Source organism: Vespula pensylvanica, chromosome 4 (assembly GCF_014466175.1).
Source record: "Vespula pensylvanica isolate Volc-1 chromosome 4, ASM1446617v1, whole genome shotgun sequence".
Taxonomy (NCBI): domain Eukaryota; kingdom Metazoa; phylum Arthropoda; class Insecta; order Hymenoptera; family Vespidae; genus Vespula; species Vespula pensylvanica.
The window spans coordinates 6820533-6845427 of NC_057688.1; the positions used below are offsets into that span (position 1 = coordinate 6820533).

The 24895-nt window shown below is 29.6% G+C and overlaps 8 protein-coding genes and 1 non-coding gene across 13 annotated transcripts in view; 3 read left to right on the forward strand and 6 right to left on the reverse strand.

Moving 5' to 3' along the window:
* The window catches only part of LOC122628618, a 1374-nt gene extending 1030 nt beyond the window's left edge, over window positions 1-344 (forward strand). For 2 of the 4 annotated variants that reach the window (XM_043811061.1, XM_043811062.1), the window contains exon 5: window positions 1-344. In XM_043811061.1, coding sequence (XP_043666996.1) covers window positions 1-40 — 40 coding nt within the window. In that variant the 3' untranslated portion in view covers window positions 41-344. The other 2 variants (XM_043811064.1, XM_043811065.1) reach the window with 1 other exon arrangement.
* Window positions 345-956: 612 nt separating this feature from the next.
* On the forward strand, window positions 957-1029 carry Trnav-aac. Its single transcript has one exon. It is a non-coding gene; the product is annotated as a tRNA-Val (tRNA).
* A 354-nt stretch (window positions 1030-1383) lies between these two features.
* LOC122628506 (protein AAR2 homolog) lies at window positions 1384-3305 on the reverse strand. Its single transcript, XM_043810877.1, has 5 exons — window positions 2824-3305; window positions 2591-2706; window positions 2357-2510; window positions 2008-2286; window positions 1384-1846 (listed from the first exon to the last, which is right to left on the reverse strand). The coding sequence occupies exons 1-5, from the start codon at window positions 3009-3011 to the stop codon at window positions 1438-1440; spliced, it is 1146 nt and encodes a 381-aa protein (XP_043666812.1). The 5' UTR covers window positions 3012-3305; the 3' UTR covers window positions 1384-1437.
* LOC122628508 (putative malate dehydrogenase 1B) lies at window positions 2938-6054 on the reverse strand. Its single transcript, XM_043810879.1, has 8 exons — window positions 5518-6054; window positions 5215-5458; window positions 4883-5153; window positions 4527-4816; window positions 4268-4452; window positions 3964-4099; window positions 3785-3892; window positions 2938-3069 (listed from the first exon to the last, which is right to left on the reverse strand). Exons 1-8 carry the CDS (start codon window positions 5695-5697, stop codon window positions 3035-3037), a joined length of 1449 nt encoding a protein of 482 aa, XP_043666814.1. The 5' UTR covers window positions 5698-6054; the 3' UTR covers window positions 2938-3034.
* Window positions 6055-6214: 160 nt separating this feature from the next.
* On the reverse strand, window positions 6215-7505 carry LOC122628507. The gene is made up of 5 exons (XM_043810878.1): window positions 7369-7505; window positions 7055-7257; window positions 6793-6970; window positions 6595-6678; window positions 6215-6526 (listed from the first exon to the last, which is right to left on the reverse strand). Exons 1-5 carry the CDS (start codon window positions 7412-7414, stop codon window positions 6402-6404), a joined length of 636 nt encoding a protein of 211 aa, XP_043666813.1. The 5' UTR covers window positions 7415-7505; the 3' UTR covers window positions 6215-6401.
* Window positions 7506-8167: 662 nt separating this feature from the next.
* On the reverse strand, window positions 8168-10820 carry LOC122628500 (probable pyruvate dehydrogenase E1 component subunit alpha, mitochondrial). Of its 2 annotated transcripts, XM_043810862.1 has the most exons (7): window positions 10589-10820; window positions 10412-10429; window positions 9801-10034; window positions 9497-9715; window positions 9167-9415; window positions 8763-9011; window positions 8168-8691 (listed from the first exon to the last, which is right to left on the reverse strand). In XM_043810862.1, exons 1-7 carry the CDS (start codon window positions 10637-10639, stop codon window positions 8506-8508), a joined length of 1206 nt encoding a protein of 401 aa, XP_043666797.1. In that variant the 5' UTR covers window positions 10640-10820; the 3' UTR covers window positions 8168-8505. The 2 variants fall into 2 exon arrangements, with proteins under 2 accessions (XP_043666797.1, XP_043666799.1); XM_043810864.1 differs by lacking the exon at window positions 10412-10429.
* A 1250-nt stretch (window positions 10821-12070) lies between these two features.
* Window positions 12071-15789, reverse strand: LOC122628297 (amino acid transporter AVT1C). The gene is made up of 8 exons (XM_043810451.1): window positions 15634-15789; window positions 14787-14907; window positions 14547-14659; window positions 14044-14176; window positions 13667-13801; window positions 13344-13453; window positions 13028-13234; window positions 12071-12835 (listed from the first exon to the last, which is right to left on the reverse strand). The coding sequence occupies exons 1-8, from the start codon at window positions 15767-15769 to the stop codon at window positions 12120-12122; spliced, it is 1671 nt and encodes a 556-aa protein (XP_043666386.1). The 5' UTR covers window positions 15770-15789; the 3' UTR covers window positions 12071-12119.
* A 408-nt stretch (window positions 15790-16197) lies between these two features.
* LOC122628295 (DNA-directed RNA polymerase II subunit RPB1) lies at window positions 16198-23175 on the reverse strand. Its single transcript, XM_043810448.1, has 9 exons — window positions 23024-23175; window positions 22315-22584; window positions 19558-22219; window positions 19267-19472; window positions 18517-19176; window positions 18036-18424; window positions 17845-17963; window positions 17527-17715; window positions 16198-17438 (listed from the first exon to the last, which is right to left on the reverse strand). Exons 1-9 carry the CDS (start codon window positions 23099-23101, stop codon window positions 16297-16299), a joined length of 5715 nt encoding a protein of 1904 aa, XP_043666383.1. The 5' UTR covers window positions 23102-23175; the 3' UTR covers window positions 16198-16296.
* An 80-nt stretch (window positions 23176-23255) lies between these two features.
* Window positions 23256-24878, forward strand: LOC122628296 (pre-mRNA-splicing factor RBM22). The gene is made up of 3 exons (XM_043810450.1): window positions 23256-23430; window positions 23526-23579; window positions 23736-24878. The coding sequence occupies exons 1-3, from the start codon at window positions 23377-23379 to the stop codon at window positions 24873-24875; spliced, it is 1248 nt and encodes a 415-aa protein (XP_043666385.1). The 5' UTR covers window positions 23256-23376; the 3' UTR covers window positions 24876-24878.
* Window positions 24879-24895: the final 17 nt, after the last annotated feature.

The window sequence follows — 24895 nt, forward strand, 5'->3', positions numbered from 1 at the left end:
ACAACGAATGGATCAATATCGTTTCATTTTCATATTTTAGAGACTTCGTCGTGAGGCTAATCCTGAATCATCAAGGATAAGAATTTAACAAGTTACTCTAGATCCTTCAAACTTGATAAAAATACTATCAGTGATCAACACAATCCTTAATTATATATTCCTCTTTATAATATTTTATACATCCATGGCGATAAATAATACTACTTTATGTTAAATTTTATTTGATATAACAGTAACTGAAAAGCAAGTTAAAATAAGACAACAAAATTTAAATATAAAAATTTTGTTATCTTATAGATATCGAATATTTATTGGATAAGATAATAAAAATTAATGATGCCTTATATGATTATACTTGAATAATATTTTTCTATAATATTCTTTATGAAAGAAAAAAAAAATCATCAATCTGATATAATATCTGAATTTACATAGATAATATATTTACTTAAAAATTTATATTTAATAAATATATATTTATGTTTACATAACATGCATATATTTTCCATTAATTAAAAAATAATCTATGCATATTAATTAAGCAAAATTGTTTAATTGTAATAAATATAAAATACAAAAATATTCTTGTTTCTCTTAATTAACTGTGTTTAACAAGTATACTCATCATGCAGAAAAGAAATTACTTTTCATTTTTTTAAATTAAATTTTTACTAATTAAATCAAATTTTTATTAAATACTAAAACTTATTTGTAAATTTAAGATATTTAAGAATATTCGTTTAAATAAAAAATAAAAAAGAGCATTAAAACGTTTCACCATAGATAGCTTGGTCTTACTATACTAATCGGTGACTGACAACTGGTCATGTCCACATATACAACATAGATAGATATTTAAAAAAAAAATCTATACAGTCAACAGATTAATTATTAATGTATTAATCTATAAATTGATATAATATATATTTTATTCAAATAAAAATCCAGATATCACAGTTTCCGTGGTGTAGTGGTTATCACATCCGCCTAACACGCGGAAGGTCCCCGGTTCGATCCCGGGCGGAAACAACTTTTTTTTATTCACTCAAATAATAAAATTAAAATAATAATACATTTATATATTATTATAAAATTTCGAACTTGATATCTTCATCGTTTATACTTCTTTAATTTTTCATTCACTACTTCTTCATTACTTCTAAATCTTTCATTACTATTATCATTGATACGCCTTTTTTATTCAGTTATCAGATTTGTTAAACAAATTAAATATTTTAAAAGATAAAAATAAAAGTTTGAATAGTATCTTAAGCGAAATATATGTACGATCAATAATTTATTTACAATATACATATACTAACTAATTAGCAATATAATTATTTATATTTATACAGAATATACTGTTAAAAAATTTAAGCTAAATTTTACAATTTTTTCTTCTTTTTATTATATTTTATGGACAATATGCTATAATATTTATTCTAGAGAAACAACAACGGGTGCCTCATCTTCGTTATCACCTTGTAAATTCGTGAAATCCCATCTAAACTTTTTAGTTAATCGATCACGAACGTGTACTGCGTAACACTTTAAACGACCATCTATGTCAGAATTAAACTGAATGTTTGCAAAAAGTTTACGCAAGCTTTGATAAACAAAATTGTTGTTAGTGACAATATCACATAATATATCTTCTGGAATGTAGGATAATTGAACTTCTATAACTTTCAAGAATTCCATATAAATATAGCGATGAGCTGATATTGCTGAATCTACTCCACAAATCAATGATATAAACTTTTTCCAATGCTCAAAGGCATCCAAATTTTGGCCAACCAAGAGACAAACAAAAGCCAGTTGTATTTCTCCAATTATTTCTATTGGTCTGCAAAAATATTTGTATACATATAAATGTATATATATATTTACTGTTACATAAATAATATTAAAATGTAAATTTAGAATATGTATGTGTGTATATATATATATATATATATATATATATATATATATTCTAAAAAATAATAAAATTGGTATTGACCATACTGTTTCAATTTATCAAGCACAATATCCAAAACATAACTAGAATCAAGAGAATGTTTTGTGATCTCTGTTGGAGTTGACCCATCAGGATAATGTTTCTCGGGTAATTGTGATAATCTCAGTTCTGTCCCAGGTTTTGGTTTCAAGTCAGGTAACAATTGGTCTTCTTTTTCTTCAACCGTAAATCTAGTTTTTTCTGTCTTTTTTTTTTGTATAAGATCTCCTCCGCGTGGTCTCAAAGCATCACTACATGGTTCCAATTCTAAAGCTGAATGTACAAAACTAAAAAATGAAAATAATTAAAAAGTACAAAAAAAAGAGAGAATAGACATGAACAGAATATATTATTTACCCGCAAACAGGTGCGCAACGTTCTATTAAAAGATAATCAATTTTATATGTCAATTTACCCCATCTTTCCCAAATATCATAAGGATAAGGACCAAGAAATTTATCTAAATCTTTCAAGTTTTCTTTGAGACTCTTAACCAAATTTTCAGGAACAGCTATGCATCAAATGATATCAAAAAATAATTGTAATATAAAAACAATATATAACAAATGAATTTATAGCAAAGTATCTTACGTTCTGAACTGATTTCTTCCTTTGACTGATCCCATCGTTTTACCATAAATTCAGCTTTTTTGAATACATGAAAAAAACCTATTTTAGGTGCTGCTTCGCCAAATTTATTTACTGCGCTATAAGAAGATTTACAATATAAATAATAAATTTAAATATACCTATTAATTTATATCTAATATATAAATTAATCTGAACAATTAATATATATAGATAAATAAAAAAACATAAATCACCTATAATGCACATAATGAAATCCTGGAGGTATCATTTTAATACCTTTAAATTTATTTCCAACATTCCAAGACTTTAAATCTATTCCAAACTCTGTGTCCATAGGTACATCAAGTACAACCAATGTAGCGCCTTCAAATAATAACCTTTGTGCGATGCTTTGATCCATTTCTATCCTACTGCAGGACATATTGCTTTCTAATATTTAAAAGCTTAAATATTTATTTTCTTTAAATCTTTATTCCACACTGCCCTTCATGAAATTAATAAGGTATAATAATGTATATTTACGTCATCGACAAAATGACATTCGTTTTAATTTTAATTTGTTATTAATAAATAATTATTCAATTGTTAACAATTTGTTATGATAAATGAAAGAATTAATACATGTACACACATAAATAACTTGTAAAGTAAATCACAAACATATTTAACCTCAAAATTTCGATCACTCCACTAACATCAAGCCATTATATAGCAATTAAAAATTTTTATATAATTTTTAATTCACGAAATTTTATAATTAACTAGAAGCGAAATTAAAACTAATTTCTTTTTGTTGATTATGATTAGTAAAATTAACTCTCTATATCATTCCTCTATTTCAAAGTTTATAAGACACGACTACGTGTGTTACAAATGGCGCGCTAATTAAACGTTTATACTGTATTGTTTTCCTTTTATTCTCTTTATCACCTTTTTCCTATTTATTAATATCAAATTAAGATAATATGTGGTAAAATGAAGATTTTTATTCAAATATTAATTCTTCGTTTTTTCTTTTCTTTGACTTTTAATTTCGAGAATTATTAATGATATATTATCAATTAATAATATATTATCAAAAGAATAAATTATTATTATTATTATTATTATTATTAATAATTTATTCTTTTATGAATTGTTTATTCAAAATAACTGCAGTTAAAATCAAATTGTTAAATATCTCTAATGGTATACAAGGTAATGGAAAATCAGTAAATGGCAACCATATACGCGATCCATCTTTTAAAATTTGCAAATGTACAGGTTGTGAAAATACTAATCCTTTGGGAATTCCAAAGCTGCCTAAAATTTAAATTCAATATCGATATAATTAAATAGTGAATTAAAATATATGTGTTATAATATTTAAATACCATCAGATGATATTCCTAAAGAAATAATTTCATCTCCAATATTATCTGTATTGGCATACCATAATTTTAACACCTCGCAAATTGCTTTGCATACTTGAAAATTCTCAGTGCGCCCGACCTGATATTGAGTTATTGCCTAAACAATATATATAAGGAGTATATTTTGTTTTTTACATTGAATAAAAACTATCGTAGTGAAAAAATATTTTTTATAAATTTTAATGTTCTTCTTTCTACATTATAAATAAGCGAGATTACAAGTCCCTAAAATGTAAATTATTTATATGTATATATAAAGTCATACCTTACGTTCAAAATGCCCTTCATAAGGATTTTTATCATGTGCTAAATAACAAAAATATCGTAATTCTGGGTATTTAAATCCCAATGGTAGAGTAGTACCTTTTTCTGCAAACATAGCTCTATTATTAGGTTTATATACTTCACATTTTTGGACCATGTGACATACATCCACAAAATAATTAATTCCTATGTATTAAATAAATTATTACAAACCTTTCATTATTTTATATACACTATTTTATATAAACTTTTTAACCAACCCAAAAATCCCCATACAGGAGGGCAACCAAAATTGTATGCAGGTAAATTAAACTTTGTCAAAAAATTATACATAATGTCTAGCCCATAATGAGAACTAACAGCTACGATATTAGTCTTCGGTAATTTAGTTACTAAAACATGAAGCACATTTACACAGAAACAACTCACACTCGTTGAACAAAAAAGTACTTTCATTTCAGGAGATGCATATCTATTTATCTGCTTTGCTAATTTAGCCATACTATTATAATTACTGTGTAACCAAGAATATATAGTTTCACTTTCTTCCCTAAAATTGTTTCAATATATATATACTTTAGACTTTTTTCAAAAATTAAAGAATATAAAAACATACTTTGATACAACATCTAAATTAATTAATATATCACAATCATATAATCCATCTGAAACATTTTTTATGATTCTTGTTGTATATAAGCCACCTCCTATGGCTTCCATATCTTGAGCAATGTGTCTAATTTTAAAATAACAACCAGGTTTATCGTATAAATTAATGATGATACCATGCGTTAACCATAATTCTTTAATTGTTATTAATTGGGGTATTAAGTCTACACACAATGCTTTACCGGCGCCTAGTACCGTAATGTAACGATAATGTACAAGTGGCATTTTTACACATGGTAATTTCAATGTTTCTTTGTACATCTGTAATAATAGTAACATATATAATAGCTTCGTTATTATAAATGAATATCTTTTTTACAAGTGAGTAGTCCAATTGTAATTTTTCAAGTTCATCTTTTGTAATATAATCGCTAATATTATAATGCAAGTGTAAAAACTCCCAAAATTGATTAACACCACCAATATAAGTAACATTATTTTCAGATAAACCAACTTTTTTCCAGATTAATGGTGATTTTGTATGTGACCAATTCCAACAATGACAGATTTTTTGAAGCCATGGCTAAAAATCAAAAAAAATATTGTAAAAATGATATTAGTAATTTAATATAGTATATTAACCTTCCATTCAAGTGCATTTTTAAAAATTTTCTTATACTTAAAATTTGTTAAAATCGTTGCCAAATTTTCAACTATATAACATATATGACAAAAATATACATCATCTGGTATTCCTGCTATTATTATAACACATTTATCAGCTGACATATTTTTTTCAATGCCTTTATTACATGCAATCATATTAAATATTCCAAAATGTTTTAAACATAATACATATGACTACCTTCAATTTTTTTATATTAACTATATTTGTTAACATTAGATTGACTCTGCAAATTACCATATTAATTTCTTTCGTACTCAGAAGACTACACAGCAAAATATTCTTCTTTTATATAGCTACATTTGTTCATCTTATAAATCTGATGATTTTATAATTATTTAAACAATGTATAATGTTCTCAAAGTACGATAATGTAATAATTAAACAATAAAATATTTTTACACATCACATACCTCTTAACATGCATTATACATACAATATTTTTCTTTCAGTTTTTGTTGATAGTTTAATGTTAACAAGGTGGAACATTAGATAATTTGAGTGAAAGGTGATGAACAGCTTTAAATCAACTTTATATTAAAAGAAAGACATCAATTATATCGAAGGATAATGCCAATCTTTTAAAATAATGTATTTATTTGACTAAAAATAGTAATAATATACAATGCAATACTGTATTTAAAAAATTCTAAGTATGTCTACAGCTTAAAGTAAAAAAAGAAATTAAAATTATATTATTTTATATTAATTAAATGATCTATAATAATCTGATGTTTTAAACCAAATGAAATTTGTTATTGATGATATGAATAACAGATAAATTGATAGAAATGTTATTGTATCACAATTCTTTAAGATTAAATGTTTTCAGTCATCATAATCAGAAAGTTTCGTCGTCAGATATTTCTGGCAAATCAGGAGACCCACACCTCTCAAATTCATAGTTAGAAAAGTGCATAGATAGTTCAAGTTTTGGTATTTCATGGTAGGAAAGTTCCTCTGGTTCTATCAAAAAAATATATGTATTCACAAATACATAATTAAGCATTAAAATATTTTAGTTATTTTTTTACCTGATCCAAATCCTTCATCCATATCATCTCGTACATGCAACATACATTTGCTAAATTCATTTTCTAAATCAATATTATAATCATCTGTAAACACATAATTTTCAAAATGATTCTTAGATTTTTGTATTCATTTTCTTTAAAAACAGAAATAAATTAAAGAAGAATTAAATAAAATATATACAATCAATAAATATATACCTAATTCTAATTCTGGATCATAATATGGTGCTAAAACTTCGGGTTCTGGAAATATCCTTCTTTTTTCTTTCTCTTCTATATATGGTTCTTTGAAAATGTTTTTTTCAATAATTTTCTCTTTATTAAATTCAAATGATTCTACTTTTGGAAATTCATTGGTCACATAAAGTAATTGTTTCTACAAGGAAAAAATATAAAAACTATCTAATATTTAAATAATTATCAATATAATAAAATAATTATCAATAGAATAAAAACTTACATTAGGCAATTCATTCTTTGAAAAAAATGAATTGTTGCTATTATCCTTCTTAAAAGTCATTGTATTGCTAGTTGTTGGAATATTCTGCTCAGACTTAGATCTTATTGATAGACCTTTTGGTTTGCAATGGTCAAATGATTTAGCTATAATACCACCTGTTTGATTTATTGATTTTGTTTCTTTCAAGTGTTCTGTTGTTGACACTGTAAATCATATAACAAACGGGATTAATTTGTATTTATTGTTACAATGGAAGAATAAAATTAGTTTAACAGCATTGACAATAAGAAAAAAGTAAAATTAATTATACTCACATCTATTTTCATTCATATTGTTAAATACATTAAAAATAGTAGACATGTTTTAAAATTATATTTGTAAAATTTCTATTTAAAATATTTTTAACGAGTCTGAAAATTTGCCGTATTTTCTTCTTTCCGTCCAAACGATTTTGTGACGACCCTATATCATAAATATTATGATGAAGTTAGCAAATAGAATGCCAGCCAATGAATGATTACTAACAAACATGCCAAGAACCAATCAGCAACAAGTACAGTCCAGGGGAATGGCGCTGCGATCGTTGAGACGCGTTAAAACGAAAGACGATATAGGTGTTTTTGCCAGTTAAGTTTCCTGGTATAAACTTTTATAAATGTGTGTATCATTTTTGAGAATACTTATAATTTAGAGAATACTTATTATTTGCAGAAAAAGAATCTAATATTATTAGGTGAATAAAATTTATTTATATCCTGAATTAATTGTATTATTATGATCGGAATAGAAAACAAAATACTATGAAAAATTTAATGCGTTTGTATTTTATTATACTACAAATATATTAGAGAGAAAGTGAAAGAAAAATTTTAGAATTATAAACTGTTATATGTGTGTGTGTGTGTGTGTATTACCATGGTATTACGTAAATTTTAATGAACATGTGCACACAAAAAAAAACTTTTTTATTTGATCTATATTATTCTTTATATCGACATGTATAAAATATGATTTAAAACATTTTTATAATACAATTTTATTTAAGTATTTTAATATTCTTATTAGAATTATTAGGTTTCTTTGCAGAATGGATAAATTAATAATTTTTATGAGTATTCTCCCTCATTCATTATTTTATTAATAAGGTTGTTATTAACCTAGATTTCTTCCCAAGTGCTCCATGTATTTTGTTAATGTTTGTTTCTATAAATAATCAACTATACAAGAAATATACATAGTATAAGTTTAATAAATCCTATCCTTTATAATATCTATTAAATTAACTTAATAAACATAGAAAGACACAAGTAATATTATTGTAGTTTTCTTCCTGAATGTGGAGAAAGGTCAACATTTTGACGAACTATGAATATGAAGAGATAATAGGCATTAAACTGAGCACAAAATTTTAATGCGCATATTCATAAAGTGAAGCAATAATTCTAATTTTTTCATAGATTAACAGGAGTGCTCAACCTGATATGTGACAATGGTTTAAATGGTGTAACATTTCGAATTTCATTATTTGTAGGATTGGCATAAATATCAGCAGTTAATTCACTTAATGGAATTTCTTTATCTGTTTTTGCAATTTTTACAGCATCATCTATTTGCTTCCTTATCTCACTCTCCATTGCCTATATAAAATAGAAAATATAATTAATATTTTTTCTAAAATAGTAGAGAAAAAAGAAATAATATGTATAACCTTAAGTTCTTCAGCAGTTGCAAGATTTGTACTCAGTATTCTTTCTTTAAAACTTGTAAGAGGATCTCTTGTTTGTCGTACTTCTTGAATTTCATCTCTAGTACGGTAACTTGTTCCTGGATCTGACATACTATGTCCACTATACCTATATGTGGCAGTTTCCATAACAATAGGACCTTTTCCAGACGTACAATGCTCTATAGCAAACCTTGTTGCTTCTCTTACAGCCAAAACATCCATACCATCCACCTATTAATAACATAATAACATAATTAATAACAATAATTAACACGAATGATAAATTAAAATAAAACAAATTAAAACGAATGATAAAATAAATTTAATTATTAGCAGAAGTATTTGAATTAATAAACTGTATAACCATAATTATTACAGAAACCTACCCAAATGCCAGGGACATAATCTCCTCTCGTATAATAATCTGTACTTGCAGAAGCACGTTCAACGCTAGTACCCATTCCATACCCATTATTTTCACAAATGAAAATACAAGGAATATCCCATAATTTCGCCATGTTATATACCTCAAATACTTGTCCTTGATTTGCTGCACCATCTCCATAAAGAGTTAAACACACACCTCCAGTGTTCATATATTTTTGAGCAAATGCAATGCCAACTCCTAATGGTACCTAAAAAGTAATTTCTTTTTTAAATGATTACAGATGTGATTTCTTAATCTGATAATGAAAACCAATAGTTATTTAACAAACCTGAGCACCCACAATACCATTTCCACCATAAAAGTTTTTAGCATACATATGCATAGAACCACCCTTGCCCTTAGCATTACCTCCTTGTCTTCCAGTAAGTTCTGCAAGAACACCTAGAGGATCTATACCCATTAAATAAGTCCAACCATGTGCACGGTAAGCAGTGATTACAGCATCTTGTGGTCTAAGAGCAACTTTCATACCAACAGCACAAGCTTCCTGAAACATAAATAAAAAATATAAAGTCATGTGTAATGTTCTTGAAAGAATTCAAATTAAATTTTTAAAAAATAATTTTACTTACTTGACCAGAGTATAAATGACAAAAACCTCTGACTATTTTTTCTTTATATAAATTTCCAGCTGATGTTTCTAAACGTCGTATTGTATGTAAATGTTTATAGATTTCTAAAGCTTCACTTTTAGTTACTGTTACATGATTGGATGGACCACTATCCAATTTATGTAAGCGAAAAGGTTTTGTCTCAAAACTAGCTTCTGTTGCATAATTGTTTTTTTTATTAAAGAAGGAGACTACCTATAAATATATATAAAAAAAGTTATTCTGATATTATTTAATAAAAGAAATTTTTATTTAATATGATATAGATAAATTATAATGATTTTTAAATCTTATTGCTTAAATGAAAATAAATTTAAATTATACTTAAATAAAATAAAATAGCGTAGAAGAAATGAATTGCAGAAGTTATAATTATACGTTAGTTCTTCACGTTACTTTACATTTTTATAAAAGATAACAAGTAGGCAACAATTAGAAAACTCACATATAGATACAACAATGCTGAGTTAATTTAACAATGTGTGTGTATATGCGCGCGCAAGTGTATGTGTGAATATAATAAAATACACATAAAAACAATTGAACAAAAACAGCATTATCTTAACACGTACCTTATTCCAATTTCCAAACTGACATAGTGTCCGAGATTTAAAAAAAATAGAGAAATGTATTTTAAGTGAAAAATTTGTAAAGAAATTAATATATTTTATAATAAAGGAGTCTATAACATGGAATTCGTTACAAATAAAAAAAGTAAAGGTCGCTTATTACATTTATATCATACTCACGTTTCTTCGAGATATCTGAGCACTAGCAGATCTAAGACAATTTGGTATCATTTTTATCAAATAATTTTACAACGGCGAAGTGAAAAAATTAAAATAAAAAAAGGAGAATCGTTTTTCTTTAGATACAATATGTAAAATGACGTCAAAAGACGAGGAGCAGCACTTGGCACACTGAATAATTTCGGGCAATGTCGAAACGTAGGTTGTATAAAGGACAGGTTGGACTATATGATCCCCACTACACGATTTTAAGTTATGGCGATCATTACGTGATAGCCACGTGACATTGACATTTTTATGATTAATAGAATAAAAAACTATGTAAAATAATTATACAATTGTAATATTTATTATATATTTATGATATAAGATAACATCTATTATAAGCCCTAATTTTCATATATTATTTTGAATCATATTTGTAAAATTGTTTTTTAAATTCAAAAGGACAAAAATTTTATTATTAACATGCTTCTTATACATTTAATTTCCTTCTTATATAAAAAAAAAAAAACCTATACATAATATAATATCAATATTTTTTATTTTCTACGTGAATTTCTTCAAGTTGCGATTGTCTTGAATCGGTCTTACAACTATTAAAAACTATGTACTTCGGTAGAAAAGAGAAGGAAAGATAGAGAGAAAGATCAGAGCTATTTTCGTTTAAGAAAATATCTTAACTTTAATCTTAAGCATTAGATAACATTATTTGATATTCGCATCTTCATATAAATGATAGGTTATATATAGATCTACGATAAGAAAATAACAAAAGTATTGTATTTTTGCATGAAATATGTTTGAAATGATAACAACAAAATTAGACAAACTATTACGATTCAAAACATATTTTTGTAATTTTTTATTTGCTATTTTTATATAGATTCAAAACGAAGATTTGAATTTTCCCACACTTTTTTACTAATATATGAAATACTTCCTGTTAACTTTTAAATTATCATATGAATGTAAAATATAAAATGTTTAATATATGTATGCATAAAATTTTTTATCACAAAAGTTTATGCAAAGAAAGAATTTATTACATAAGAGAGTAGTAAATGTTTGGCACTACTATCATTATTTCTCAGTGTATATTAAACTTAACAAAAGATTCTTCTTATATGTTATGAACTAAAAAAAGATATGCTAGATAAGAAACTTGTTGTTCATTCTTTTTGGCATGTGATTTAAAACAGTGACCATTTTCTAGTTGTATTGATTCAATAATAAACATAATAAAATTAATTTGCAGGTTATATGTGTGTGCGCACACGCGTGTGTATATATATATATATTACAAAGATATATTTTATTTTTTACGAATTCACAAACGTCATAAATATACAGATTTTTCTTAATAATTTTTTAATCATTATTATGTGATTATTTGATATATATGTCCACATATATACATATATATATATACATTCATTTACGCGATACAGATAATATACAAAAACGTAAATGCTACGTACATAAGCGATACCCATAAAACGTAAAAAAAAAAGAACACAAAGAAATACAATTAAATAGCATCTTGTACAACACTAGCATTAATGATACATGGCGGTGTAAAACGTACATAACGAATAGTATTTTTAATGTTAATGTAAGTAGACGATATTGTGATTCCCATCCCAATAATTACAATGAAATAACCAAACCAATTCATTGTTTTTTTAAGATCACAGAGTACTAGAGATTTAGACGGTGCTTGTGCCAAATGAACTCGTCTTCGACGATTTCTTAAAGATGGTTGACTAGCGTCGATAAAAATAGCCTCTTCTTGACGATCTCTTCTCATTAATGAAAATTCGTTCAAGGTTATAAGATTAGAATAATTTTCTTCGTGATCCATTTCATCCTCTTCTAATCGTTCATCGATATCATTTTCCATATCGTAATAATAAACGTACGAATATCGATATGGTATGGATTTAGCAACACCCAGAAAACCATCGTAGACGGATCTTGAATGAATTCTTGGATCTAAATTAACATCGCTCATACTTAATCGTCTTTCAGCCGCCGAATAAATTTCTGGTGTCGAAACATGATCCGCTCTATTTTTCAAAGCTACCGCTCTGGCATACATCAATGGCGGAAGTACGAAAACCAATGGTCCCGTTAGTGATCCACCAATCAGAGCCATTACTATATCGAAGCGCGGTACTGATTCTCCTATAGCAACTCCGAAAAAAACAACTGCCGATCTTATGGCACAACGTTTCCATCCGAATGCTGTAATTATTAAAAAAAAGTAAAACATGAAAAAGAATATGAACATGTAAATATATTTTAGAAATCTGATGCGTCTAATCTTAGTTAAGTTAAATAAATTATCAAAGTTATAAATGTTATCTATTACTATTCTCAATATCTCAAATAATAATTTTCTGTTTTTGAATTTTTTTATACTCAAGACATACTCACCCCTCTCTATTTGAAATTTATCTTCAAGATGTTGAAAAAGTGCTGAATGTCCTAATGCACTGGATAAACATAATTGAAGAGCAGCTAATAAGATAGCACCATTTATTGCAAATCCTGTTGGTACATTTTGAAGAATATTTGCTGTTACATTTCCTTCATATTTCCACATAGCCAAGCCCGTTGTTACTCCAAAAAGTAACATACTGACTATAATCATAATTAATTAGATAATTTTTAACACAAAAACAATATAATTTTTCGATAATATAAGTTTTCTAATCATAAAATTTAATTTCGTTAAGAATAAGATATTTACCAATAAAGGAAAAAATAATAGCTTTATTGATATCACGAGGATTGTGCATGTCAACTTGAATGGTCATCAGTGTTGGATGTACGTCAAACAAAAAGGCCAACATACCGTAACTGAAGATAATTAATCAATTATTATATGTATATTATTATATTAATTATTATATGTATAATTATCATGCTGACTGGTACAAAATCAAATTAAAGAATTCAATTAACATCAAATGTAAAAAAGCAATTCAAATATATGAACAATTATAATAATTTATAAATACAATGATATCAAATTACAATCGATATTTTAAATTATAAATAATGTAATCATACCCAGATATAAATTTATCCCAAGTTGGCGAAGTTGGTATCGGCAAATGATCGATTGTACGATCATCGTTAATGATACACCACCAAATCAGTATTGCGGTAAAAATGATCGTACCGCACGAAAACATTGCCAACCATCTATAGTATTTACGAAAAGAAAAAATATAGAATTATTTTAGATCTCTTCACATTAGAATAAAAAAAAAAAAAATTATAAGCTTAAATTATCAAGTTTATATCACGAACAGAAGAATATAAAATGAAAATTGTTTTGAAGGAATTTCTACAACTTGTTCAGGGTGTAAAAAAGATATAGTTAGTATATTATGTTAATGTGTAGAAGAAATTGAGAAGATCAATGATCATGAATATCTTCTTACTTCATATCTCGGGGACTTCCTAACCACATGAAAGGACAGAGAAGCATACCAACGAGAAGTAACCAATAACAAAAAGAAAGATCAAATCGTTCATCCGATATTCTAACTCCAAACATTTGTAGATTCTGCGACGCTAAAATAGAATAAGACGATTTTATATTAGATTTATTATATTCGATATTACAGCATCTTTTTTTATATTCGTACAATTTAAATGAGATAGAAAATCTTTTATTTGTTTACTTATATATATATTAAATTCTTTATTTTATTTTATTAACGTGCGTTAATTATAAATCACAATATAATATTGTACAATATATTTCTTAAATAATCATAAACGTAAGAAAAGTATAATGTATAAATTTAATATGTTCTGTTTAATATTTACGCAATTTTGTATACCTTTTTGCGTTTTTCTTTTTTTCGATTCTTTGTATTTATCTATATATCTATATTTATATAGATTTTATAGTTTTTTCTTTTTTATGTAATTGACCTACCGACCAATAAATTGGGTATTCCACAACCAAAAATTGTAAGATCCAAAAGAAAAGTTACAATAGTTCGTGCTCGTGGACCCAGCGTTAATTCGGTTACTGCTGCTAAAGGATACCTGAGATTAAATCAAATATTGAATTGGGGAACCAATTTGCTAATAATTAAATACATATATCCGCAAGTAAAAAAATGATATTATGATAATTAATTTTGTATAAAAATTATTTGCATTAGAATCCTACCGATTTTTTCGAAAGATCAATGGATCCAAATTCGTAGCTATGATCCATGATTTTCCAAGAAGTGCAGCTGTGTATATTTGTAATCCAAAAACAACGAGTATCAAAGGAATTCCAAATAATCCTAAAATCATTTCATCCTTCGCTTTTTATATGTATTAATTAACCCATCGAAATCATTAAGATCTACGATCGAGTGAAATCACGTGTTTGAAAATTATCATCTATTTATATATCTCTGCATACGAGGGCAATCTGAAAAATTTATAGCTTTTCTGTTTCTTTTTTTTTTAAATATGTAAATTTCATTCTTAAGGTAAAAACAAAAGCCACAAATTTTTTAAACTACCCTAGTGTAAATATATATATACTTAAAAAACAACCGAGTATATCTGCATAATCGCATCAATCGGTTTATTTTTTCAGGTCGCATTTATAAACGCATAAAACATAAATTTATACATAACTTTTGTTAAATGTCTAATAAGATTATTATTATAATTATCATTATTATTGTTGTTGTTATTATTTTGCTTTTTTTATTTTATTTTTTTTTTGTCAAAATATTATTTTTCTCCATTACATCGCGTATATAATACATTTACATTAAATTCTTATTTTAATTTAAAAAAGAAATAATAATAATAAAAAAGAAAAAATGCTCACTTAAAGACGTGGTTTAGCGAATTTCTGCAGAGAATTTTTTTTTTCTTTTTTTTTTTTTTAACACTCGAATCACTTCGCTCAACCGCAATCACAAAATTTTAATTTTTCATTTGTCAACTATGAGAAGATCATGCAAGAGGAAACGAGGTTCATGTTATTTAAAAGAAAATAAATAATAACTCACCGCACTGAACAATAGCACTTGGCAAAGCGATAATTGGAAAAACACCAAATATATCAACAATACACAAAGTAGCAAAAAATAAAGAAAGATCTGAATTAACGTCCTTAAAAAGAAGAGGTGCACTTTCGTGAATCATGATGAGACACCATTCGCATTGGCTTCAACATCGCTGTGAGAGAACACGAACCGGTTTCCTTCGTGCATGTTAACGGAGAATAAGTAACTTGATACATCCTCCTATCGAACGTAAGTCGTGGTCACGGAGACTGTGGGAGCGTTGCAAGAAGACCTACAACTTCTTCTCTATTCTCGGTCATATATGCGTGTTTTCTATGCAACATAAACCCTTTGAATAATCCAAAGCCGATGTATTACTTAAACACGTTAATATTCATGTTAAATATAACAGCCTTTTCGATACATAGAACCCAATAAGGTCATCTTTAATCGTAACATCTTTCGAATGGATCATGACCACATACGTTCCATATTATAAATGAAATAAAACAAAATAAAATATATGAATAAAAGAAATTAAAAAAAAAAAAAAAAAAAAAAAAAAAATTGAAGGCAACAATACGAATACTATAATTACAGGTAATCGTACACATTATTATCTTACAATGAATATTTAAAGCTAACGAATTAAAAGTAGGATGCGCTTTAATCGTCCGTCTCATAAGCAGGCGAGGCCGGTGAATAGGTTGGACTCGTAGGAGAGTAACCAGGTACCGGAGGTGAATATGTTGGACTTGTTGGCGAATAACTAGGACTCGTTGGAGTGTAAGTAGGACTTGTAGGCGAATATTTCGTACTCGAAGGTGAATACTGAGGACTCGTTGGTGAATATGTAGGACTCGTTGGCGAATAATTCGGACTGCTAGGCGAATATCTTGTACTACCAGTAGCTGTGTGCTGTGGTGAGCTTGGAGAATACGATGGACTTGTCGGCGAATAAGTTGGACTTGTAGGAGAATATGTTGGACTCGCTGGAGTATATTGTGGCGATGTTCCAGCAAAGGAAGGTGAAGTGGGCGAGTAACTCGGACTTGTTGGTGAATATTTTGGGCTGCTAGGAGAATAACTTGGACTAGCCGGTGAATATTGAGGCGAGCTGGGTGAATAGCTCGGACTTGTAGGTGAATAAGACGGTGAGGCTGGTGTATAATTAGGTGAACTAGGCGAATAACTTGGACTGGTTGGTGAATAACTCGGACTTGTTGGCGAATAGCTTGGACTTGTTGGCGAATAACTCGGACTTGTTGGGGAATAACTTGGACTCGTCGGAGAGTAACTTGGGCTTGTTGGAGAATAACTTGGACTTGTTGGCGAATAACTTGGACTTGTCGGTGAATAGCTTGGTGAAGTCGGCGAGTAACTTGGACTTGTTGGTGAATAACTTGGACTGGTAGGTGAATAACTTGGTGAGGTTGGTGAATAGCTCGGCGAAGTCGGCGAGTAACTTGGACTTGTTGGTGAATAACTTGGACTGGTAGGTGAATAACTTGGTGACGTTGGTGAATAGTTTGGACTAGTTGGCGAATATGTTGGACTGGTCGGCGAATAATTCGGACTCGATGGTGTCATACTAGGTGATGTTGGCAAATAAGCTGGTGATGTGGGCGAGTAACTTGGCGAAGCACCACCGGCTGGTGACATTGGATAAGGACTCATACTAGGTCCTGGACTTCCAGGACTTCCTGGTTGTGGAGAGTAAGCGGAATATGCTGGAGACAATCCCGAAGCATCAGACGCTCCCGATGGTGAGAAACAAGCACCTCCTGGTGTCATGCCGCTGCCTAGAGCTAAACATAAATTGTTTCGTGTAAAATCTGTACTAAGACAATTGTTAGTTCATGTATTTATTTATTAAATACAAATATGAAAACATACCAGGCGACATACTCGATGCACCATAACCAGGAGTAGCTCCCATCCATGGTGTCATCTGAGGACTCATGCTCGGAGTCGCAACACTACCAAAGAACATACCGGCAGTTCCCATTACACCAGCACCTACTGCCATTGGTATTTCAATTCCAGCTTTACACTTCTCTGCATCGAGTAATAGATCGAAACAACCTATGGGACACGAATAATTTTAATAAATATATCTTCCCTATTCTTGAGAAACTATTTTGAAATTTTATTTGATCGGTATCATTATAGTATTCAATTGTCGATTATTGTATCCATTAAATTGTTTTTTACCAGTTCCTATACGCGGCAGTTGACCCATAATAATATTTTCTGACACTCCTCTCATTGGATCGACTTCAGCATGCGAAGCAGCATCCAATAGAACGTCGACCGTTTCTTCGAAGGAACATCTGTAATAATAGAATAATATAATTTTTATATTTTTCGTTTATCTTAAATATGGCAACGTATGAATTGCAAACCTCATTAATGCTCCGGTGTCCTGTCTGTTGATTCCATGACGAGTTATAGCCATTAAATGACCTTTAGCAGTCATAACGTCACAAAGTAAAGCGAGATGTCGATAATTTACGTAAAGACCATAGAATTGTAATACAGCATTCATTTCTTTTTCAACAGACTTTCGTACAGCTTCGATACCCAATACTTGGAATATTTCGCAAATGTCATTACTGAATGTTCGAACTGGATCAACGTCTCTTTCACTTAATACTTTCATTAAACTTGTTCCGTCAGTTTCAAGTAACCATTCTGCTATCGCTTTAAATTCACCTGTCTCCGTTATAACAATTCGCTTTTTCGAATCAGTTTGCGGTAAATGCATGTATACTTTACCAATAGCTTCGATACCCTGAAAATAGATTTGACATTAGTCACTAGTTAATGTATCATATATAATCATTTATACATCATAAAATAAAAACCATACAACTTTCAACATACTTGTAAAGTCATGTCACTAAGCATATTAGCTTCGATACATCGAAGGAACATATCATCCTCCATTTTATCCACAGTTTCTTCTTCTGTGTCTTGAAATTTATTATCATCACTATTCATAATTCTAATTCGTAAGACCAATTTTTCTGCATTATCATCATTGAATATACAATTCAAATCATCTCCAAAACCTGCATTAATTTTTTCTGCAATCTGTTCCATAGTCAATTTTTTATCTGTCATCCTTTTTCTGTCCAATTCAATACGTAATAACCAAGGTGATATTTTTGTTGGATCGAAGTCCGGCATTTCGTAGTATACATTGACAAACTCTTGATCTTCAGCAATAACAGTATTTTGAGGGTCAGGATCATAATAGATCGCGGTATTGGCAGTAACTTTTCGTAATGTAGTATGTTCAAGACGACAGAGAACGTTTTTCGCTTTTTCTGCATCCCTGGCAGCAGCACCAGTTAAAAATACTGTCAGTGAAGGTGCTTTTGGCTTTTTACTAATGTTAATAATTTCTTTCAATCTAGGTACACCAAGAGTTACGTTCTTTGATGAGACACCGGCAAAGTGGAAAGTATTGAGTGTCATCTGTGTTGCAGGTTCACCAAGAGATTGTGCAGCTAATGCACCTACCATCTCACCTGGTGACACCTAAGAAATTTAATTAAAATAATTTATAAGCATAACTATAATCAATGTGCATAATTCATATAGAATTCATTTATATTTCACTCATCATACTTGTGCTTGTTGGAATCTAGTTTCAATTTCTCCAATAAGCCATTCAAAAGCTTCACTGGAAAGTCTGAATTCTTCAGATACACATTTTGTACATAGAGTTGATCTCACTAAACATTGAAATAACAATGTAGCATTTTCGTTAGCTTGTTTACTTAATCTATCATCCCCAGCTACAATTATACATTTCTCTAAAAGATCTTTTACGCCTAAAAAGAGAAAATGAATCAAAGATCAAGTATATTTTAATTTGCAATATTGAAAAAACATAATTATAAATATTATCGTAAAAACCTTGTATAACTCTCATAGGACTGAGATCAGTAGGAGCTCTTTTGTTGATGTGGAAAATTTTTTGGACATTCCAAATCATTCTTTGTAAATTACATGGGAGTACAACTTTGGATTCTCCACTAGGAAAAATTTCACGAAGAACAGCTCTATCTCTATTAAGTTGTTCCCATTCTCTTTCTAATTCGGAAATTACTTCACCCGATCCCATCATTTCACGGACAATATCTTCATTAAAAATGCGTCTCAGATACCGTTCATTGGTTGGATCAAATTTAAACTTCTTTTCAAATGCTTTATTGCTGAGTTTAATAGTAGGTAAATTTTGAAACTCAACAGTTTCACCACATAACCCATCCTCACCATAACGTAATTGAATAAGTTGCCCAACAGAATTTCTTACAGTTCCATCATAATGAACCATTACAGACTCCATAGCTTTGATCAAACGACGCTGAATATATCCTGTTTCGGCAGTTTTGACAGCGGTATCAATAAGACCTTCACGACCACCCATAGCATGGAAATAAAACTCGGATGGTGTAAGACCGGCTAAGTAAGAATTCTCAACAAATCCTCTAGACTCAGGACCATAATCATCCTTGATAAAATGCGGCAAAGTTCTTTTACGAAAACCGAAAGGTATTCTTTTACCTTCAACGTTTTGTTGTCCTACACAAGCAATAACTTGAGAAATATTAATATTGGATCCTTTTGAACCTGATACGACCATAGCTTTTAAATTGTTATATTCAGTCAAAGATTTTTTAGCAGAGCCACCAGTTTTATCACGAGCGTCATTCAAAATTCTGTTTACTTGATTTTCAAATGTCTGCCTTAAGGTGTTACCAGGTGTAGGCTCTAATTCCATATTATGAGCTTTTTGGATAACTTCTATCACGTCTTCTTTGGCTTTTTTAATAGCTTTCTGGATTTCTAAATATGTTTGTGGATCAGCAATAGTATCACCAATACCAATTGAATGACCTTCCAACAATAGCCAGTTGTTGATCACAGTCTGAATATTTCCATAAAAACGTCCACATACTTCATGGCCTAATTCCAGCATACAAATATGAAGTAAGGATCCTGCCGATGTACCTAAGGTCTTCTTACAAAGAATACCCATAACTAATTCCCCATGTTCCACCATAACTTTCGTATCACCAGGTGATATCCATTTATATGGTCCATCATCTTCCTCATCTGGATGTGTACTGTGTGTTCTTATCATATTTACATTTCCTGGAATGATTAATGAAAAAATTTGTTTCCCAGTCCAGAGAGGTTTTGGTTTCAATATACATGGTTGAGGCATTTTGCCATCCCAACTAGGTAAAAACATAAGAATATTCATCATTTGTTCTTTTTCTATAAAAACGTCTCTTTTTGTCATTTTCCTCACAGCAGTTAAAGTATCTTGTACAATACCCATAACTGGTTTATTTGCTTGAGGAGTAATAATTTGACGAGGAGTAACATGTATATTTTCTACTTCTGCTCGAGTCTCCATTGATTGTGGAACATGAAGATTCATCTCGTCTCCGTCGAAATCGGCATTATAAGGTGATGTACAGCTTAAATTCATACGAAAAGTACTCCATGGGAGAACTTTAACTCTGTGACCCATCATACTCATTTTGTGAAGAGTTGGTTGTCGATTAAAAATAACCAAGTCTCCATCTCTGATATGCCTTTCTACCCTATATCCACACTGTAAATGGAGATCAGAAGGTTTTGGATGAAATCTTAAATCTATACGTTCTCCATTATCTCTGACTATATACTTGGCACCAGGATACTGTGAATTACCACGTCTTACTAACTCCTGCATCTTGTCAATATTGAAAGGTGTTACAATTTCTGGAAATGTTAAATTTTGAGCAATGCTGCGAGGAACGCCTACTTGATCAATTCTTAAATTTGGATCAGGCGTAATGACGGTACGTGCTGAAAAATCTACACGCTTGCCCATTAAGTTGCCTCGTATTCTTCCTTCTTTCCCTTTTAGTCTTGCTTTTATAGCTTTCAATGGTTTTCCAGATTTTTGCATTGCTCTTGGCATACCAGGCATATCATTATCTACTAATGTTGCTACATGAAATTGTAACATCTTAATATTTTCTGATATAACATGAGCTGCTGCACCAGCCTGTTCATTTCTTAATAATTCATTATTTGATTTGATTATATCTGCTAATTTATGTGTCAAATCATCCTGATTTTTAGCTGAACCATACATAATAACTGCTGGTCTTACTGACAAAGGTGGAACTGGTAAAACTGTAACTACCATCCAATCCGGTCTTGCAAATTTAGGATCCATACCAAGAATAAATGATTCTTCATCAGTGATATGTTTCAAAATTTCCCATGCTCTCTCAGCAGTCAGAACTATTTTTTTCTCTTGGGAATCTTCATTTACATGTTTCCATTCTGCAGTAACATCTAATCCAGATCTTCTTAAATTTGGCTGGTATCTACCACAACCACCATGACCTGGTTTTCTATCTGTAGGTTGTTGTTCAGAATTTTCTTTATTGATATCCATTTCATCTCCTCCTTCACAGATATTTTTACTTTTGCATAAATCATATACAAATGTAAGACGTTTACGTGGTTGACCTTTTGTTTTCATAACTATCTCTTTAATTTTTGGATTGTGCTATTGAAATATATTACAATTTATATAATAATTTCATATGGCCTTAATAATTATATAAAATTATTCTAAATAATTATATCAGAAAGTATACTTACTGGACTGACAAGTAGTTTTGAACAATAAAAACATACACATCTGAGAATTTTTATTGTTTTAGTAATAAATCCAACATGAAAAACAGGTTTGGCCAAATCTATATGTCCAAAATGACCTGGACACTCTGTCATATTACCAGCACATGTCTGACATCGAGAATTTCTATCAATCACCCCTTGTCTTGGATCCATGAGGCCACCGAGTTTTGGTCTACCTCCTTCCATAGTTTCTGGAAAGCGTATGCCTCCATCTGTAACTGACATACGACGCTGTAAAGAGAAAAATAATAGATTAAAAAAATAATAATAGACAAATTATTTATTATTATTCTATATAAATAAATTATTGTTTATATTGAAGAGTAAATTAATATGGTTTAGTATAATCTTTAAAACTGTGAAATTATAAACATGATATTTCCATGTCATTCAATTGATTTCTATAATGATATTAAAATATATTTTTAATCGCGTTTTAATCACGTTTAATCATCATTATTATTGAAGAAAAATATTATTATTTTTATACAAATTCAACCCAACAAATAATTTTGAAAATAAGTTTAGCAATCATTACTGATTAAAAGTAATGTAATGTAAGTGCAGCAAGCAACGATATAATGTCGTCATGTTATCGTATTATTATCTTTCGCACGGATAAAATAATATTTTCTACGATATTCTCTATCATAATAAAAAATATACTTACTATTTCATCTGGAGAAAGAATGCCAAATTGCACTCTTTTTACAGTTCTTAAAGGTGCTTTAGAATCGGACGTGGCCATTTTAACAAATTCACGCCACCGACTTCTGCGTCGCTACTTCTTTCAACTGCTTTTCAAGGGGAAACACTACCACGAGTCTTTTACCGATCAAAGCGCCATCAATTTCAAAATTTAACTTTTTTTTTTTACAAGATTGGTGACACTGATCGTACACATTCCAGTGAATTACAGTTACTTAAAGAGTGTGTTTTGTGAGTTGTGATCAATTCATTTTCACAACATATAAAAATTATTATATTATTTGTTTAAGATAGTATAAGTCAAAGTAGTATAAAATGGCAACTTCAAAAACCACGAATACATATAATAGACAAAATTGGGAAGATGCGGTAAGTTTAATAAAATGTATTAATAGTAAATGATCAAAAAGGAAAAGTTTTTATAGAAATCGAAATATTATTAATCATTTCATTTTTACTTTCAGGAATTTCCCATATTATGTCAAACTTGTTTAGGAGATAATCCATATATTCGGATGGTAAGTAATTGTTAATTATTTTTTATATTTGGAAATAATCAATTAGGTTATATCTTGTTCTTTCTATATTATTCATCATATCTTATGTTAATGTCTTCTGGTTCACATTGCATGTATAAAATGTTTCATAGCATGTACATATATTTTTTTTTGCAGACCAAAGAAAAATATGGAAAAGAATGCAAAATCTGCATGCGTCCATTTACAGTATTCAGATGGTGTCCGGGAGCAAGAATGCGATTTAAAAAGACTGAAGTTTGTCAAACTTGCAGTCGACTTAAAAATGTATGTCAAACATGTTTACTTGATTTAGAATATGGATTACCTATTCAAGTACGCGATGCTGCATTAAAAATAAAGGATGATTTACCTCGGTCTGATGTAAACAAAGAATATTATGTACAAAACATAGATAATGAAATAGGAAAAATAGATGCAACAACGCCAGCTGGAGCTGTTGGTAAATCTGCTGCTGCTAGTGATCTATTAATGAAACTGGCTAGAACAAGTCCATACTATAAGAGGAACAGGCCGCATATTTGTTCTTTCTGGGTAAAAGGTGAATGTAAAAGAGGGGAGGAGTGTCCTTATCGTCATGAAAAACCAACAGATCCGGATGATCCATTAGCAGATCAAAACATCAAAGATCGCTATTATGGAGTTAATGACCCTGTGGCAGATAAATTAATGCGAAGAGCAGCAGCAATGCCTAAATTAGATCCACCAGAGGATAAATCTATAACTACTTTGTACATTGGAAACTTGGGTGATGTTTTAACAGAGAAACAATTACGAGATCATTTCTACCAATATGGTGAAATACGTTCTGTGACTATGGTCCCACGGCAACAGTGTGCCTTCATTCAATACACACAAAGAAGCGCAGCTGAAGCAGCAGCAGAAAGGACATTCAATAAATTAATATTAGGTGGAAGGAGATTAACAATAAAATGGGGACGTTCTCAGGGCAGACAAACTATTTCTGCAGCAGAAGCAACTAGAGAAATTTTGGAACCAGTACCTGGTTTACCTGGTGCTTTACCACCTCCACCAGAAAGCATGGGAAATAATTTCTTTAATCTACAAACAACTCCTGGTATGATGCCACCAATGATGATACCACCGCCACCAGTAGCACCACAATTCATGTTTCCACCTCAAATGGCTGCTGCTGCTGCTGCAGCAGCTGCAACTCCTATTTTTCCACCAGGCACAACGCCTATACATTATCCCAGTCAAGATCCATCTAGAATGGGTGCATCTCAGGGTATTGGAAAACCATGGCCTGAAGAATAATAAAACAGCAATCTTTATCA

Excerpts from the sequence above, each read along its gene's own strand:
- LOC122628507 (XM_043810878.1), bottom strand. The coding sequence starts at position 7,414 with ATGTCTACTATTTTTAATGTATTTAACAATATGAATGAAAATAGAT. Across the intron at positions 7,258-7,368 it reads CAATATGAATGAAAATAGAT|TGTCAACAACAGAACACTTG; the intron begins GTGAGTATAATT and ends TATGATTTACAG. Across the intron at positions 6,527-6,594 it reads GGATGAAGGATTTGGATCAG|AACCAGAGGAACTTTCCTAC; the intron begins GTAAAAAAATAA and ends TTTTTTTGATAG.
- LOC122628506 (XM_043810877.1), bottom strand. The coding sequence starts at position 3,011 with ATGTCCTGCAGTAGGATAGAAATGGATCAAAGCATCGCACAAAGGTTA. Across the intron at positions 2,707-2,823 it reads TTTCATTATGTGCATTATAG|CGCAGTAAATAAATTTGGCG; the intron begins GTGATTTATGTT and ends ATCTTCTTATAG. Across the intron at positions 2,511-2,590 it reads GGAAGAAATCAGTTCAGAAC|CTGTTCCTGAAAATTTGGTT; the intron begins GTAAGATACTTT and ends TTTGATGCATAG.
- LOC122628296 (XM_043810450.1), top strand. The coding sequence starts at position 23,377 with ATGGCAACTTCAAAAACCACGAATACATATAATAGACAAAATTGGGAA. Across the intron at positions 23,431-23,525 it reads GACAAAATTGGGAAGATGCG|GAATTTCCCATATTATGTCA; the intron begins GTAAGTTTAATA and ends TTTTACTTTCAG. Across the intron at positions 23,580-23,735 it reads ATAATCCATATATTCGGATG|ACCAAAGAAAAATATGGAAA; the intron begins GTAAGTAATTGT and ends TTTTTTTTGCAG.
- LOC122628295 (XM_043810448.1), bottom strand. The coding sequence starts at position 23,101 with ATGGCCACGTCCGATTCTAAAGCACCTTTAAGAACTGTAAAAAGAGTG. Across the intron at positions 22,220-22,314 it reads CAAAACTACTTGTCAGTCCA|CACAATCCAAAAATTAAAGA; the intron begins GTAAGTATACTT and ends ATATTTCAATAG. Across the intron at positions 19,473-19,557 it reads TCCTATGAGAGTTATACAAG|GCGTAAAAGATCTTTTAGAG; the intron begins GTTTTTACGATA and ends TTCTCTTTTTAG.
- LOC122628297 (XM_043810451.1), bottom strand. The coding sequence starts at position 15,769 with ATGATTCACGAAAGTGCACCTCTTCTTTTTAAGGACGTTAATTCAGAT. Across the intron at positions 14,660-14,786 it reads TTGATCTTTCGAAAAAATCG|GTATCCTTTAGCAGCAGTAA; the intron begins GTAGGATTCTAA and ends ATTTAATCTCAG. Across the intron at positions 13,454-13,666 it reads TGGGATAAATTTATATCTGG|TTACGGTATGTTGGCCTTTT; the intron begins GTATGATTACAT and ends AATTATCTTCAG.
- LOC122628508 (XM_043810879.1), bottom strand. The coding sequence starts at position 5,697 with ATGATTGCATGTAATAAAGGCATTGAAAAAAATATGTCAGCTGATAAA. Across the intron at positions 5,459-5,517 it reads AAAATGCACTTGAATGGAAG|CCATGGCTTCAAAAAATCTG; the intron begins GTTAATATACTA and ends TTTGATTTTTAG. Across the intron at positions 4,453-4,526 it reads TCCTGTATGGGGATTTTTGG|GAATTAATTATTTTGTGGAT; the intron begins GTTGGTTAAAAA and ends TTTAATACATAG.
- LOC122628500 (XM_043810862.1), bottom strand. The coding sequence starts at position 10,639 with ATGATACCAAATTGTCTTAGATCTGCTAGTGCTCAGATATCTCGAAGA. Across the intron at positions 9,012-9,166 it reads ATTATGTCCCTGGCATTTGG|GTGGATGGTATGGATGTTTT; the intron begins GTAGGTTTCTGT and ends TGTTATTAATAG. Across the intron at positions 8,692-8,762 it reads CAACTGCTGAAGAACTTAAG|GCAATGGAGAGTGAGATAAG; the intron begins GTTATACATATT and ends TATTTTATATAG.